This window comes from Siniperca chuatsi, linkage group LG20, assembly GCF_020085105.1.
Source record: "Siniperca chuatsi isolate FFG_IHB_CAS linkage group LG20, ASM2008510v1, whole genome shotgun sequence".
Taxonomy (NCBI): Eukaryota; Metazoa; Chordata; class Actinopteri; order Centrarchiformes; family Sinipercidae; genus Siniperca; species Siniperca chuatsi.
Window position 1 is genome coordinate 4,347,665 of NC_058061.1, and position 17,009 is coordinate 4,364,673.

Sequence of the window (17,009 nt, forward strand, 5' to 3'; positions counted from 1 at the left end):
TTAATCTAATAATGTCATATATAATAAGAATATATCACTGACGGGGGAAACAAGTACTTTTACTTTTGATACTTTAAGTACATTTTGCTGATAATACATACATTTGCTGTACTTTTAATCGTGTAAAATTTTTCATGCAGCACTTTTACTTGTAGGTGAGTATTTTTAGATTGTTGTATTAGTACTTTTACTTATGTCAGAATGCTTCTTCCACCACTGGTCTCCACACCACACCCACCTCCATGCACAGACTCCCACCTGGGCTCTGAGACACACCCAGGAAGTTACATAAACCCTCCCTTTCGGCCTGTCAGCCTTTTCCCTCCAAAAATGATTGAGTGGTGAGCAAACAGACAACCTATGTAAGTTGAAATCAGGACTTTTCACTCTTATTATTATATTTTTTGGCGGGTTAACTTTTGATTGATTAGTTTGACTGTTTAACAAATTGCTTTGTGTTGCTAGATCCTTTGTTTAGTAAGGTTGAATATCAACAATATGGATGCATTTACTGATGCAAAGTGTAATGATACTAATTCCTTAGTGCTAAGTTGTCTTTTTGTTTGTTATATTTCCTTTGTGATATTTAATCCTCAAAATCATTCATTATTGATTAATGTTCATGCTAATAAAGTGCTGTAACTAACGTGTTAACTAAGGCGTTTATCATTATTTTTTACACACTTTATTTATGACTTCAAATTATATTTTGACTCGCTTTCTCTCACACACATTTGTTTTAAGATGCAGTATGTTTTCACGTCTCCTCTTTTAGACTGCTGTTTTAGCTTAGACAAGTAAGGACATTGTTCTTGCGCAGCTGTCATTTAATTTAAGATTTTCTGTCTTCAGAGTCGTCATGAAGATAGTGCTGTTTGAGCTTTTGGTCGTCCTGCTTGGATCACTGCATGCAGAGGCAACCTGAAGAGGCGAGGTTAGTCTCACCAGGCTAGCATTTGCTCTAAATTTGCTTGTTTTCCTTTAATACACTGAAGGGTGAATCAGTTTTAAACTGATAACTTTATTTTGTAAGAATAGACCTTAGTAGGGAATGAGCATAACTTTTACTTGTATGTAAGTATTCATTTTATAATTTTGTATTAGGAAAAAAATGTATATATCTCATTTTGGTGCTGTCGAATAGTTATATATATTGTGGAGTAGCTAATTTGGGAGGAAAACCCCCCAGAAAATATGATTTGGTAAAAACAATATCCACATATTCGTGTTTAGGAGAAAAATGTATGTCCTAAGTTAAACAAAAAAGCCAAGACACTGCATTGCCTATTTTCTCAGTTGCTGCTATTTTGACGTAAACTAGTTATTTTATCCCAGTTTTTTTAAATTTTCCATTTCTTTTCCCATGACTCTGGACCTTCATTAAGTTATTTATTGTATTATTATTATTTGTTGTATTCCCCAGTTTGAATTTTACATGCTCTTTGTGTATAAAGCATTTAAATATTACTGGCCTGCTATATTCGCCGAGACACCAGGGGGCGGTATAAGATTAATTGTTGACGTCATCGACCAGGAAGTACTTTACTTCCGTGTAATCAAAATGGAACCAGTTGTACCAAAGTAGCTTTATATGTCGCACTAATCTACTTACGTTCCCCTAAAATGGTACTTTTCGGCCCTTCTTTAGTTTAATATAATAGCGGTCTGCTAATGTAAAAGCTAACGTTATCGAAGAAGCGCGTATTGAGCGGATAATTGTGAGAGATGGTGAAAAAAACAAGAAATATCGTCGCAGCTAACGTTTGTTAGCTTATTTCTGACTTTACTAACGTTATAGCCTTAAAAATATCTCAACTGATATTATTCTGCGATAAACACACTCGTAGTTTAGATTCTCCATTTGAAGTTTGGACCAGACATCAGCAAAATGCATCGGAGAGGCGTTGGTGCAGGAGCTATTGCCAAAAAGAAGCTCGCAGAGGTAAGTTACAGCAGCGTTACAGTTGTTATTAAACGTGTTTTTACATTAACTCGTTGTTGGAAAAATTATTTCATGTCTCACCTGTGATTTTTCTTTCTCTGTTTAGGCCAAATATAAGGAAAGAGGAACTGTTCTTGCAGAAGACCAAATTGTCCAAGTGAGTTCTTGTGTCAACAGAATTTCCTTTTTTATTTTTAGATTAAAAACACCGAAAAGACTGTGAGATGCAAATAAAGTAAAGAGGTTCAAAGATTTAAATAACTTTTATCCATGTAACAAATATTCCTAAGTAAATACAAATATATTTCTCCTTCATGCTAATTTTGTAAATCCGAAATAGAACCAGTGTTGTTTATTAACTGGTGGTGCTTTCGAAAAATAAATTGATAAAATAAACAAAATAGTTCAGACGTTTCTTTGTGAAATTGTAGTTGCTATAGTAAACTGATTAATCTATCTCAAAACATGGTTTTGTTTTTATCTGCTCATATTAACAAAAGAACAATTGGTTGTATAAAATGTATTTTCCCGTTTGGTAAATATAATATTCAAAAATCAAAAACACCTGTGCTCCTAACTGATGTGAAAAACAATAAAAATATTTTTTTTATACATTCCCAGCTGCAGTATCATTATTTTTGTATGCAGATTTGTGTTTATTGATATTCCCCTGTTCTGCATTGTTGATGAAATCATTTATTCAGCTTTCTGTTTCTGCTTTTCTGCCAGATGTCTAAGCAGTTGGAGACCTTCAAGTCCAACCTGGAAGAGTTTGCCAGCAAGCATAAACAAGAAATAAGAAAGAACTCACAGTTCAGGGTTCAGTTTCAGGAAATGTGTGCCACCATTGGAGTTGACCCACTTGCCTGTGAGAAACATTTTTAGTATAATCTGTAAAAATACATGTGTTTTCAGGTCGTATTTTTTAAAGTGGAAAATAACCTCTTTTTCCTCATTTTTTATCCACAGCCGGCAAAGGTTTTTGGTCTGAGATGCTTGGTGTAGGTGACTTCTACTATGAGCTCGGTGTACAGATTATTGAAGTGTGCCTCGCCCTCAAACACAGAAATGGAGGTTTGTAATTTGTCTGCAAACTGAAAACTAAATGGTAATCATTGCGTTTGACTGGTAACAAACAGGTGACAAAAATGTCTGCAATCATAGGCAACTGTGTTTAGATCTCAATTCCGTCTCCGATATCATGCATGTCAACAAAGTAACATACAGTGAATCCAGTCGTGCACACCCACATGATGTAGATACCGTGATTAATAATGTTACTGGCTTTTAAATGTTGACATGTGTATTTTCTTTCAGGGCTTATTACTTTGGATGAACTCCATCAGAGAGTACTGAAGGGAAGAGGGAAATACGCTCAGGATGTGAGCCAGTAAGTGTCACTAATTGAATATTTCATGTATCAGAGGAAATTCAGAATTTTCTGTTTTATTTTATCTGTATTTACACAACTGCCCTATCCATTACTATCCAAGTTGATACTTTCCTCACACGTCTGCACATCATATTTGGATCATTTAATGCCCATGTGTCGGTCCTAAGTTGTATGATTATTAAAATCATTAAATATGTGCTTTCCAGAGATGACTTGATGAGAGCCATAAAGAAACTGAAGGTGATGGGGAATGGCTTCGGGGTGATTCCAGTTGGTGGTTCTTACTTGGTCCAGTCAGTCCCAGCAGAGCTCAACATGGACCACACTGTAGTTCTACAGCTGGCTGAGGTACGACGCAGCTCCAGGGTTAATTATATATATAGCAGATATGTCACAAACTTTTTTTTTTACCACAAACAAAGATATGCTTTGCTTTGTTAACGATGCATTTTTCACTCAAATGGCTACAGCTGTTTCTAAATGACCTCAAACTTACTTTGGCATTTCTGTACTTCAGTTTCTTTTTACTTATCGGCCAACATATGCACAATACCGAAACATCTGCAATGAACTCATATTGACCTGGCCGATTTATCAGTCTACCTCCTAGCTCACAGTAAAACATTCAACCTTATGCTTTACATACATGTGAGCAAACAAGAATAAATTAGATTGATTAGACCGGTGAATTCACGTTCACGGTGGTCGTCGATTAAGCCAGTGGTTCTCAGTCTCAAACTTGGCGGCGGACATGACCGGGGGAAAAATGTGGAGTGTATGTAAAGTTGAAAGAACCTGATTCATGCTTGTTGAGAAGACACATTAGTCATATCCAAAATATGGCGAACATGACAAAGCCTATCTTGTTCTTCAAGAGTTCACTGGTGATATAGTGGGACAGATTTTAGTCTTTTGTGTCTAAAAACGCTGGCAGTTTATCCTGAATTGTTAACTTGCATTTTGCACATTAAATAATAGGTTAAAACAAGTCTGGCTCAAAACAATACTCGTTGAAAGAGTTTTTTTTTTTTTTGTTCCTCCTGTCCATTCTGGCTGTCAAGAGATATCTTTGTGACGCGATTTCAATGTAAATGATGGGGGACAAAATCCACAGTCACCGTTCTTTGTAAAAATGCATTTTTTAGGTTCGGTAGATGCTAAAATCAGGCTTCAGCAGTCTGAGTTAGACTCATAAAGTGGGTATCTTCCAAAGTTAGTCTTTTCAGTACCAAAGTCCCTCTTTGTGTTTCCTACCTGAGGGGAAAGAAAGAAAAATAATGAATTTAGTACTAAAGAGACCACAACTTTGATAGATTCCAATCTGTTTTTTCTAAATTTTACTTCCAAAGCCTCATATTAGCTCAAGCTGAACTTTATAACATATTTTTACACCGAACTAAGGCTGTGGATTTTGTCCACCATCACTTGCGTTAAAATCGTGTTAAGAAGGGATTTCTTTACAGCCAGTATGGACAGGAGGAATTATTATGACCAAAAACTGTTTCAGCGTAGATATGGGCATGTAACACATGTAAGACAGATGTGGAAAAATGTGAACCTTTAATTTGTTGTTAGATGATAAAAAAATTGTGAGGGCAGTGGGGTTTGACAAAAGGTTTGAGAACCACTGAATTAAGCCACAGGGATAAAAAAGTAATTCAACTGCAAAACAAGTTTTAAAGTCCATCACTTGATGTCACTGTTTTCCAACTTCCCACTGTCTTCTGCTCGTGCTGCCACCGTTGTGAGAATGAAAGGAGGTACCAGGTGCAAAATATCACGTGAGCTTTGCAGGTCCATCCGTAATGTGCTTGTCACGTTTGAATAAAACAATCACAGAGACCTACTGTATGTTTTAAATAGCAAAAAATCCATTACTTTAACAGCCAGCCAGCAATTTTACAGAATGTCTCTTTGAAAAGAACTTATTATACTTTATTCTTATGGCTGTACTTTCTTTGTTCATTTGTAGAAAAAGGGCTACGTCACAGTGAGTGAGATCAAGGACAATCTAAAATGGGAGAAGGAACGGGCTTGTCACGTCTTGGTAAGTGCATATCGGCCCATTTGAGGTCACTATATGACAATTTGACTTTAGCTCCTTCTGCTTTAAAGGGTATCAGGGTATCTGCAGGGTTTGAAAAATACCTTAGAAGGTATTAAAAAGTCGTTAAATATCATTTACAAAAGTCTTAAATACTTGCTCTTGCCTGCAGTAGGCGGTAATGTTAGTTATAAAAGGTTTTTTTATCCGATTGTGGGCTTCGGGAGACGTTACACACCTGTGAACTAAGAGTGGGATTGTTGTGACAGTGGCTGTTCAACCCTTTGCACTGGTACAACTGCTGACTTCAGTAGTTACGAAGGTCATCCTCTCATAATAAACTTAAAAAACTTAAATTACTACTGAATTGATCATTTTTAATTTGTTAATCCATCTGTCCATTTTCCTGCTCAAGGTTGCGTTCATTTCAGAATAAGAACATAACAAATAGCAACAATTAGTCAATTAATCAATTAGTCTATCGTCAGAATATTAACTGGCAAGTATTTTGATAATTGATTAATCGTTTGTTATTTTTCAAGCAACAATGCCAAATATTCTCCGGTTTCTGCTTCTCAAATGAAAGGATTTGCTGCTTTTCTTCATCATGTACGACAGTAAATTTAATATCTTTGGGTATCTTTGGACTGTGAGAAATTGTGAATAGCAATTTTTCCTGTTTTTAAAAAAAAACATTTAAAATGATTAATCGAGAATATAAACAGTAGATTAATCGATTATGAAAATAATCATTATTTGCAGGCCTAGAATTGTTGTTATATACTGCTGGGAAGTACTGGGAAAACAGCTGACATAATAACTAATTCTAGGCCATATCGTCCTTTTCGATCATACTTTCAAACTTTATACAATATGATTGTGGAAAAAGTATTAAATTACATTCTAGGTCTTAAATTTAAGTTGGTGAACCCTGCAGAAACTCTGTAAAGTGCATCACCTTCGACCTCCACTCTCATATTTCCAGGATCACCTGCTGAAAGAAGGCTTGGCTTGGCTGGACTCTCAAGCAGCTGGAGAAGCACAGTACTGGCTGCCAGCTCTCTTCTCTGAGCTGACCTCCCGCGACGTCACACCAGAGGAGGCCAATCAGATGACACCTTAAGAAACGATAGGTGGACCTGGACCACCAGCTGGTGACAGCGTTAGAGACATGTTGGTAAACAAAATGTGCCTGGTGGGAAGGCTCATGTGATGGCGTTGGCAGACGGGGGGAACTCACTCTGAGATCATTTTCTGGACACTAAGAGGGAAAACTTTCCTCATCGGCTCCTCGGTAACATCTATTATGCAACGAGTGCACTTACATTAGAGTCACTGAGAGCAGTTTGATTTCCACTCCGCTGCATATGAAATTCAGTGCGAGGTGATCTGTCGTCTTGCTGGTGTCACAGTTTTGCGGATAATTCTCAGTGTACAGAAAATGTAATTGTAAAATGTAAAAGTTTTCATGTATAAACAATAACTTTTAAAGAAAAGACTAAATCGGCTGCATTCTACCAGTTTAACTCAACTTTTATTATGTCAGCAGGACTTAAAATGCACTTACATTTATTCATTTAAATTGATCATTGCCATAAATTCACTTGTTACATTGCTCAACCTCCAATCAACAATTCATTCTTTCATATACATTTTCAAATCAACATACTCTGGTAAATAAACACTTCAGTATGATCTGGTTATAGTAGATCAGATTTTGCTCAGAGATAAGTGCCAAGCTATACTGTAAATGAAGAATTGTGGTTAATATATAAAGTTTTAAATGTGCCATGCTTAATTTTAAATTGCATCTACTTAAAGGGCCATTCTATTGTTTAAGCATGTTTTAGCCTATTTACTACAAATCATATATATCTTTACTAAAAAAAAAAAGTTTTCCATTCATTTTAGGGCAATATCAAAATCAGCTTTTAGAGGTTTCAAACTTAATTTAGGTCATTTCTAACGGTGAACATCAAGCCTACTTTTATTTTTGGACTACTTATTTTATAGAAGTGTTGTGTAGGGCTGCGTATCGAACATCTGTACTTTTTTAGTACTGACTGTATTTTTTTCATAGCACTGAAAATCTAAAAAAGATCATACCGAAAGCTGACACGTCCAGTCAGATTCATAATCTTGTTTATTTCCTCGTTGATCAGATAATTCCTGATTGAAATCAGAATTTTGCCAATTTTATACAAAACAAAAGGGAGGAACGGGCTCTGCTCACCTTTTATATTTGACATCTTTTAGGGTGCTACATGTACCATCCAGTAGCAAAAGCCCATTAAAGCACTCGCAAATTTTCATCTTACATCACATCTTTTTTATTAAATCATTACACACACACACACACACACACACACACACACACACACACACACACACACACACACACACACGGTGGAAGTAAAGACTATTTTGTACTTCTCACACACACACACACACACTGTAAGAAGAAAATTTGTGTGAACGCTTGCTTAATATGTGAATTCAAAGGCTAATTTTAGGCTTTTTTTTGATTAGGAAAAATACATCTGCTTGTGTTTAGACAGCATTTGAGAACTTTGGCTTCTTTGGTTAAATGAAAATGAAAAGTGTTGTTTTTTTAAACAAACTCTGGAGGTATCAAAACATTTGAAACAATGCCCAGTTGTGTGGCAATCCACTGCAAACCTTTCACAACCAGCTCCACTTTTAAATGCATTACCGTGAAATGATAAGATAACGTCTGACCAAAATAAACGAGGACATGAAGGTCACTGTGATGGATTACATAACTCAGGCAGGTTTCAAGTCTCTGCCAGCTGATTCTTCCTGCATACTGGACACATGATGGACACTAATCGCTGTGTTGAAGGTAGAACCGCCCAAAAACTTTGGAAAATGGTCAACAGTAATGTAAAGTCTATTTAATTTGCAGTAAATTAGTAAGAAATGTGCAAAAATATCAGTGTGGTCCTTTACACACGACCACCAAACTTGTAAGACGTTTTTTTTTTCCCTCCAGACATATGAATCATACCCAACGGCACATTTTTTTTTTTTTACCCGGTGCCGTTCTCACAACTCGTGGCTGTAGACGTGATCTTCAAACACAGACTGCTCCATGTTGTCACAGATCATCGTGCAGAAGGGACAAACTCGGTGACACTGCTCGTGCTGCTCCAGTTCGTGTCGGGTTATGAGAGGGAACCTCTCCTGGCAGTGACGACACACCAACGACAGCTGGGAAAAGAAATGGAGAGGCCGCGCATAAGAAGCGGTAACAAAATAGGGAGCGGATTATGTTTTAAGTCCGCTTCGAAAATAAACTGTAAACAGACGAGTCACTCCTCAGGCTCGTGTGCGGATATCCAGAGCCCACGTGAGGGAGAGTTTCTCGAGAGTTGCCTTGGTCCAGCTGCTTTAACCTAAATTAGTTTATTTGAACACTAGTTCATTCACGTTCTCTGCCACTTTTAAAATGTGTTCATAGTGTCAGAGAAAAACATGTAAAGAGCTTCATAGCTAGCACTATGATTGGAAAGATTAGAGTAAGAAAACACTAACCATGACCAGCTACGGCTCACTGACAACATATGGTTTGGATAGGAATCGTATGAGTGATAGGACAGGTGATATACTGTACTAATTACTCTTGAGAAATCATTTGACTTACCTCTTCCTCTGGGTCTCCAACGCTCCCTGCGAGGAAAGGGAAATCGGTTAACACCAGATAATTAAAACAATTGTTGTTTATTCTAGGGCTGCAGCTAATCATTATTTTCATTATCAATGACTCCTGATTTTTTTTGTTTTTGGGAATAACGAGTTCACGTCTAGTAGGAGTGGGCGATATGGACACAATCCTCTTATCACGATTATTTGTAATTTTATGCCACAATATTTAGTTTTTTATGTCACTGTAAATTGTGATATAGTACATTTTCTGGAAAAAACAATGTAGATGTATGTCTGGTTTTTGGTGAATCCCACAAATGAATCACCTGACAAATCAAGGTACTTCATCACATTGATCATATATAAACAAAATGGCCCATAAGGGTCTAATTCACCCAGAGACGTTAAAGTAATAAAATGTATGTCGTCTCACAGTATATATCGCCCAACCCTAATGCCTAGTCTTGTCTGTTATTGCCGAGGTCTGGAGATTATCTCAAGTAATCATTTTACATCCCTTTAATCACTACAATCGAAAATCTATTCACCTCCATTGTACTGGGGTGGCAGCAGAAGTCTCGGATATCTCAAAAACCCAGGTAAGAAAACATATACACCACTAAGGGTAAGTCGGGAAAATGTTTGGTTTTATTTTGTGATTTGAGTGAACTTATCCTTTTAAACTTTTTCTGCTTTGAAAACAGCACCCCACCTTTGCACATGAGTGCCTATTTCAGAGCTTGTTACTCACCTATGGTCTCATACAGGTTCTGAACCTCTTCAGCTGTGTCCTGCGGTTGCCATTCAAAGGTGGTTGAAGTGGTGCCAGCTGGTGAGGTGGTTCCAGGCTGCGTGTGTGGCGAGTCGGCGGGGGAAGCTGCGTGGAAGCCAGCAAGAGCTCTGCGCAGCCCCTCGATATCACTAATGAGATTCTGACAGAAGAAATACGGTTGCACAAACAAGCGTCTAAAATCCAGAAGTGACCGTTTGGATCGAGACTGTGTGTAAACGTTACCTGGTTTTCTCTAGCAAGCTCTTCTTTCTCTTGATTCACAAGCTTGATCATGTGTTCCTTGTCGTCTATGATGCCGTCTTTGTCTGCGATCATCTCGTGTGCCTCTCTGAGTTGTAGCTGAAAAATAATGAAGGGAAACAAGCCACAGTTTTTGTTTTGACACACACATAGAAGGCAAACCTGATTTATACACTATGGCCAAAAGTATGTGGACCTGTTAATCCAAAACCTTTGGGATTAATCTGCCGCTCTTCTGGTTTCAGTCTTTCCAGCAGATTTAGGAACCTGGCTGCAGGGATTTTGCTCCCTCTCTTTGCTTTGTTTTCTTTGGCTTTCTCTTTATTTTATACCTTTTTATTTTGTGAGTTGTACACTCAGTTTTGCTTGGCTTTGCATATTGTCTTCTCTGCCTCATATACTCCCTCTTTCTCCGTCTTGTAAAGCACACTGTAACTTCTGTTTTAAAAAAAGCGCCACATAAACAAAGTTTGCTTGCTTTGCTTCCTGGTTGTTGCACGAGGGAAGGGAAAGGAAGGGAGGGGCAGGCATTGTCATGATGAAACAGGAAAGGGCCTTCCACAAACTGTTGGACTCAATATTGTCTAAAATACAGTATCACTGTATGCTGTAACATTAAGATTTCCCTCCATTGGAACTAAAGGGCCTTGCTCAAAATAGCAAAAACAGCTCCAGACCAAAAGTAAACAACTTGTCCACATACTTTTGGCCTCATAGTATCCTTAAAACAAGGTCTAGATTTTGTCAGATGAGTTTACCTCTTGTTTGCTACTTTTCCGTTGTGCCTGGTCACATGATAAGATCACATTCTCCAGCTGCTCCCTGACTTGCAGCAGCTCTCTCTCCAGATACTCGGCTCGTGTCCTGGTGTTTTTGGACTCGTCCTTCTCAGCTGCCAACTTCGCCTGAGCGTCCTGTAGCTGGCTGGCAAGAGTCTGATGCTGCACCTGAAGAGGATGACATAGCATTAAGCATTTAGCATAGCGGAAAGTCATGTCATTGTTGTTTGTAATTAAAAGGAATTACAGCCTCTTATTTTAATTTGTTCCCACCCTTAGATCTTCCTCTGGACAGTTCTGCACAGTCTCCTGCTGCGACAGCCTCCTATGTAACTCCTGGTTCTCTCTCTTCACGTTGTCCATGTTCTGCGCGAGGCTTTGCGACCTTTGAAGCTCTACACAGAGCCTCTCCTTCTCTTTCTCACTGCTCTGAAGGTCAATCTGCCAAAGGTAAAGCACACATTTGAATACAGGACCAAAGTTCTGATCTGGACCCAAATAATCTCCACCTGACCTTTCTTATCTTGACCTGGATGACTTGTCGGATCATGTCAGTGTAACAGTCACAGTATTACAAGTGTTTATAAAGGGCATGCATTTAATTTTTGAGCAGATTTAACAAGTGATGTCGCTCTGCTTTACTGGAGTAGTTAGAAGTCATGATCTGTACTATTACCTATACTATCTGCTCTTACAGGCTGTTAATATTCTATATTTTTCTTCTCGTCAACAACGACTTGATCTACTAATAAGTATTGTGTGTGTATCACAGCCTGATATATCTTCTTCCTCTGTGCCACGGAGCTCCATTGTTGTCCAAAAACTACTAAAAACACATCAGTGAGCCGCACTGTTGCACCGGGTGACATGTTCCTTCATTACAGTCAACGCAGTCATTGTATGTCTGCTAACATATTCTCAACTTAAATGTCCACTTACTCGCTTTTTAGGAGCTTTTAATCACATGTTATAGTTAATGCAGCTGGCTCAGGTGTCATCTGATGCCAAAGACCATCTTTAAACCGAGACAGGGGATATCTCCACCCCCCCACGCCAATTTTGCACGCTTGGGTCTCGTGATGATACCTGGGCCAGCTCCATTTGCTTATGAAGTCCTTGAGATGTGGTTGAGAACTCGGGGGGACTAGTAAGTGGACCTTTTGAGTTAAGATTATTCTGTCACACAAGGTCAAGAATGATTGTTGGCCTCTGTAGTTTATTTTGAGTCCCACATACACCGTCCTGCTGCCAGAAATACTCACTAGAGCAGCAAATGAGTATTAATCCGCAGCTGAAAATAGTTCCCAACAAAAGCACTATTTCCTCCTGTTTGAGTAACATTTGATTAGAAACTACAGTGACCAGCTGTTTTAGGAAATTATTGAGGCTTTTTTTTTTTTAAATAACTGTATTTGTGAGCTTCAATAGGAACCATTGGGTATGAGTGTCACAGACAGGGTAGGGAAGTCAAAGTATTAAGAGTTTAGGTTTTTTCATGGGCTTTGTTAACAACAATTAAAATATAAAATAACACCAGCTGCATCCTTCAAAGCGCTGCACGGCAAAGTAGATTTACCTGCAGGAGCTGGATGCTGTCTTTCATTTTGAACAGTTCCCTTTCTTCTTCTCTGAGTTTGGAATTTAGCCTAAAACACACAGAAACAGCTGTTAGTGCCCAGAAAACATTATAATAATAATCATAATAATAATCATAATAATAATAATAAAACTTTATTTATAGAGCACTTATCAAAACAATGTACAAAGTGCTTCACAACAAGAAAAATAAAATAACACTATTATGCAACATGTTATAAAAGTTGTCGTCTTCTTGTAATGATGAAAAGTGCAGACTTGACTCACGTGGCAATCTCCACACTTTGCGCATCAACCCTCCCTCTCAGCTCCTCACGCTCATCTTTCAGCTGGTTGATCTTCATCACAGCTTGGTCGTATTTCTCCTGAGCGCGTGTCTGGGGAAAAAAATGTAACAAAGAAGGATTAATACAACACTTTGTCAGAGCCTTTGACGCCGAGATAAGATAATTTTACCTCATTTTGTCTTGATGCTCCGTCTATAATCAAGCTTTGATTATTTTTTTTCTGCTCAGCCACATTTTGTTGCTGTATCTCCATCTGCTTTGTCATTTGGGTCAAGACCTCCGCCTAGTAGTAACATCAAAGTTAGGTTTTCACACTGATACTGTAAAAGTTTAGGTTTCACATGTGAACTTAAAACAAACCTTTAACTGGTCCGTTTCTTTCAGCTGTTGCTGTAAGTTGCTTTTTAAGTTTTCATTTTGCTCCTTGATTTGATCCAGTTCTTTGACCAGTTGACTCATTTCTTTCTCTTTCTGTTCATTCTGCCCCTGTAGAAATAAATCACAGTGTCAATTATCAAAGTTCAATTCATGTTCAACTATTTGCTCCATTGCACAATGAGCAAAAGTCTCTCGGACGGCGTGATAAATTAGATAAGCAGACCTTCAAGCTGGCGGCTTCTTGCTGTTCCATCTGTAGAGCTCTTTTTAAGTTTTCTTTTTCCTCCCTTATCTGATCCAACTCTTTCTGCAGTTCAGTTCTCTCACGTACGCTCTGCTCGACCTGTTCCTGGGTTCAGCAAAACACATTAAGTCAACATAAAGCTTTATTTACTTTTGCTTTCAGACTGGCATCTGTTTTCATTTGATATAAAACTGTTTAATCTTTTACACAAAGCTCTAATCATCAGTCAATAACCGGACTGCAAATTTATAAATGTTAGTTGATTTAATCATATTACTAGTAGAGTATTTCCACAACAGTCATTTATTGTCATTGTCAACATTGTCACCCTGTTGAGCTGTTTAAAAATAGTCACTGGCTTTTGCTCCAAATCTGTCATTTGCATTTGATACCTGTGTTGTAATAACCAGGAGGTCATCGTCCGGGCTGCTCTCCATGCTTTGCTCTACTGGGTTTCTGAAACAGAAAGGAGTGCTGGCTCCTCGAACTTGGCCAGTACTGTCAACGTAGCAGAACTGGTAGAACTCGATCTCATCCTTAGGCAGGTAGTAATCTGATGGGACAAGAACCGAACAGACTGCTGGAGATCAAGATCTTAAAAGTCAGAAAATAGTGAAACGTGCCCATCACAGTTTCTTAAAACCCCACGTTAGGCCTTCAAATTGCTTGTTTTGTTTGACCAACAGTCCAAAACCAAAAAAATAAACTGAGTTTTACAATGATATGAGGCAGAGAAAAGCAGTAAATCCCCCAAAAATATTTTTTTGTTTGAACTGCTCACAGTTAAAGTCCACACTAAGGACATAATCTGTAATGAGGCGTCACAAGTACACATTGCTTCATTTTAAAAAGGAGCCACAAGCTGCTGTCTCGGTTACTACTAGTATATTTATTTATGATGTTTCGGTCTAAATTACCTTCAGGTAAAGTATATGAATATGTATATAGACGCTGAGTAAAGTATCCAATCAGTTGACCACAAAATTATATATATATATAAATAAAATATGGATGTTGTTGAAGCCCCCCCATTTATGATGAATATTGGTACTTCGGCCCTTATTTACCTTTTTGTCTCTTTCTAATCTTTAGTGTGATGTCTTAGAGGCTTCTTTACCTAATTACCTGGGTGGCAACGTGCATGTTTTCTCAAGGTGTTTCATTCTCCAACAGACCTTAATTTCTGCGATCCTCTGATTTGTATAATTTACCCAGCATCTGCGTATATTTATGGAACTATTGTGCTGTTTGTTCATATATCTGACGAAGCTAGCGTAGATGGTAGCGTGGTAAATAATATACCAGCATTAAGTGTCATTTTAAGATACATTCTGTAGCCCCAACAAGTTGACCTTTCCAGTGCAGCAGCCCTTAAAATGCACTAATTGAGATGTATAAGCATGGCCAGTGTACCTTTTTCATAGCTGACTTGTCATTGCAGGAAAGGTACAGGTGTAAATAATAACATTAAAGAAGTGCCCCTGTAAGCCACGACAAAGCATGCATAAAGCAGGGCCCTGCTAAATGGAATATAGCCATTATTTACACATAAACATGTCCTGCTGTGACAAAATGTCTTTAAATACACAGACGTACTGCTTAGATTTGCCAGAAGGGGCTAAGAAAGGACAAGCAGTTATTAGACTCTCTAGAGAAACTGTAAATATCTTTGCATCAACTAGAAACTATGAAAAATCTGACTCTAGTTCTCAGAGGATCTGACTGCACCAGATATGAAGGCACTGGGCGTCTATGTCAACAACAACACAGAGCCAGAGCATCAGACCTGTTGTAGAAGCTCCTAAAAACAGATTAAAGAAGCCTGTGGCACTAATTATGCTTAAACTGTTCACACATTCGACATTCAAGAGTGTTCAGAAACTGGCAGGAAGTGTACATTACAAGCATTAGAGGTGAAAACGAAACCATTTCTCACCCTTAAAAACAGCTTCTCTTGTCACAGACTGCTGCCCTACCACATCCAGGCATGGCTCCACCCACACAAAGGTATGATAATCCTTTGTTGTGCTCCACCCTACCTGCACAAGAAAAGTTGCACAAAGCTCAGAGAGAGATTCTTCAATCCACCTCACAGAAATAAAAAAAAATAAAAAAATAAAATAAAATGCACTTTTCTTATAGTTTCCTCACCTTAAAGATGCCCACCCAGTCCCTGGGGTTTGGCTGGAAGGCAGCAGTGAGTGTGTAGCAGCAGGTGACGGGGGTTGAAGGTGGGTAAGAGTAGGGGATGTCGATGAACACCACCTGGGAGAAGGTGCGTGCTGAGGAGTCAGTGGCTGGTGCCTCTGTGGAGCCCTCCATGCTGAGCTGCAGTCTGCCAGTAAACATATAAAGACTGATGAGGAAACATGTCAGGAGCCTGACTGATGACAGCAGGTGCCACAAGATGGCCCGTGTTGTGACAGAGAGCAGCACCGGTGATTTATAGGCTTCCTTCTTCCTGTTGTGTTTGCGCAGTTAACGTTACAACCTTTGTTTCACTTGTGTCCAAATTCATTACGCATCAATAATTAACTCAAAAACACTTTCCCGGAGCTGGAAAGGCCGACATTTCGTATTAAAACGATTCTCTTCCCCCAGGAGATGACATTTAATCTGTTGCAAAAACTTTTTAAGGGCAGGTAGCTTAAGAAACAACATTAAAATAAAGAAACCGAAAGTGAGCTAGCCAAAAAAAAGACCGCACCCGAAATGTTATATATGGATTACTTTGATGCACAATATTGGTTTTACTCCAAACTGTTCTAACAAACCTAAAATGTTCATGAAATGCTCGGATAAAAACATCAAACTCACATGTTTGTTGTGCCTTGTCACAGCATCGACACGAACCGTCAGCTCCGCTCGTCAGCCGCTGTGCTGCATTCAGGTACTCCTCGGACATTTGAGCTGCCAGGCTCGGAAATACGACACGACACTTCACTTCAGGCACGTAAACTACATTTCTTTTTTTTTTTTTTTTTTTTTTTTTTTTTAGGCAAGTAGCTTAAATAGATGCAACTTTTTTTGGATCCAAACCGGTCATCTGTGATTTCTTAAAGGAATTTAAATATTACAGTAAAGCTATTTTAGTCCTTGATGAACAAAAGGCTTTCAAATTAGCTTTTTTTTGTTTTTTAATATCTAAATCAACAACCCCCCTCTTTATTTTTCTACTTTGTTTATAAAAATGTAATGGACTTTTTGTTTGTTTATTTTAAATGTGTTTTTATATTTTCTACACACTTTGTGTACATTTTTTTTTCAAGTACATTAAAAAGAAAGATTTGTATTAAATGCAAAGAAACTGAACTAAAACAAAAAGAAGTAGTAGTGGTGGAAGAAGTAGCTACTCAGATCTTTTACTTAAGTAGAAGTAGCAATACCACAGCGTAAAAATACAACTAAAAGTCCTGCATTCAAAATCTACTTAAGTAAAAGTACAAAAGTATTGGTGCCAAAATATACTTAAAGTACCAAAAGTAAAACTCATTGTGCAGAATGGCCCATTTCAGAATAATATACCGGTATGTTATATTACTGGATTATAATTTGTGATGCATTAATGTGTAAACCACTTTAATGTTGCAGCTGGTAAAGGTGGAGCCAATTTGAATTACTTTATATACTACCAGGTAGATTAACCT

At 38.1% G+C, this 17,009-nt stretch overlaps 2 protein-coding genes across 4 annotated transcripts; one reads left to right on the top strand and one right to left on the bottom strand.

Moving 5' to 3' along the window:
* The first annotated feature begins 311 nt into the window (after positions 1–311).
* snf8 (SNF8 subunit of ESCRT-II) lies at positions 312–7,792 on the top strand. 2 transcript variants are annotated; one of them, XM_044180102.1, is made up of 10 exons: positions 312–362; positions 853–934; positions 1,848–1,942; positions 2,049–2,099; positions 2,672–2,810; positions 2,912–3,016; positions 3,260–3,332; positions 3,542–3,683; positions 5,308–5,382; positions 6,365–7,792. In XM_044180102.1, the coding sequence occupies exons 3-10, from the start codon at positions 1,889–1,891 to the stop codon at positions 6,500–6,502; spliced, it is 777 nt and encodes a 258-aa protein (XP_044036037.1). In that variant the 5' UTR covers positions 312–362; positions 853–934; positions 1,848–1,888; the 3' UTR covers positions 6,503–7,792. The 2 variants fall into 2 exon arrangements, with proteins under 2 accessions (XP_044036037.1, XP_044036038.1); XM_044180103.1 differs by lacking the exons at positions 1,848–1,942; positions 2,049–2,099 and having other exon boundaries at positions 330–362.
* calcoco2 (calcium binding and coiled-coil domain 2) lies at positions 6,895–16,304 on the bottom strand. 2 transcript variants are annotated; one of them, XM_044180062.1, is made up of 15 exons: positions 16,180–16,304; positions 15,514–15,697; positions 15,299–15,401; positions 13,755–13,915; positions 13,342–13,467; positions 13,101–13,226; positions 12,910–13,023; positions 12,721–12,830; positions 12,434–12,503; positions 11,131–11,298; positions 10,837–11,025; positions 10,061–10,177; positions 9,797–9,977; positions 9,044–9,069; positions 6,895–8,610 (listed from the first exon to the last, which is right to left on the bottom strand). In XM_044180062.1, the coding sequence occupies exons 2-15, from the start codon at positions 15,682–15,684 to the stop codon at positions 8,446–8,448; spliced, it is 1,827 nt and encodes a 608-aa protein (XP_044035997.1). In that variant the 5' UTR covers positions 15,685–15,697; positions 16,180–16,304; the 3' UTR covers positions 6,895–8,445. The 2 variants fall into 2 exon arrangements, with proteins under 2 accessions (XP_044035997.1, XP_044035998.1); XM_044180063.1 differs by lacking the exon at positions 12,910–13,023.
* Positions 16,305–17,009: the final 705 nt, after the last annotated feature.

Coding starts and splice junctions, on each gene's coding strand:
- snf8 (XM_044180102.1), top strand. CDS start 1,889: ATGCATCGGAGAGGCGTTGGTGCAGGAGCTATTGCCAAAAAGAAGCTC. Junction 1,943..2,048: donor CCAAAAAGAAGCTCGCAGAG/GTAAGTTACAGC, acceptor TTCTCTGTTTAG/GCCAAATATAAGGAAAGAGG. Junction 5,383..6,364: donor AACGGGCTTGTCACGTCTTG/GTAAGTGCATAT, acceptor TCATATTTCCAG/GATCACCTGCTGAAAGAAGG.
- calcoco2 (XM_044180062.1), bottom strand. CDS start 15,684: ATGGAGGGCTCCACAGAGGCACCAGCCACTGACTCCTCAGCACGCACC. Junction 10,178..10,836: donor GGAAAAGTAGCAAACAAGAG/GTAAACTCATCT, acceptor ATTATTTTTCAG/CTACAACTCAGAGAGGCACA. Junction 9,070..9,796: donor GAACCTGTATGAGACCATAG/GTGAGTAACAAG, acceptor CTTTCCTCGCAG/GGAGCGTTGGAGACCCAGAG.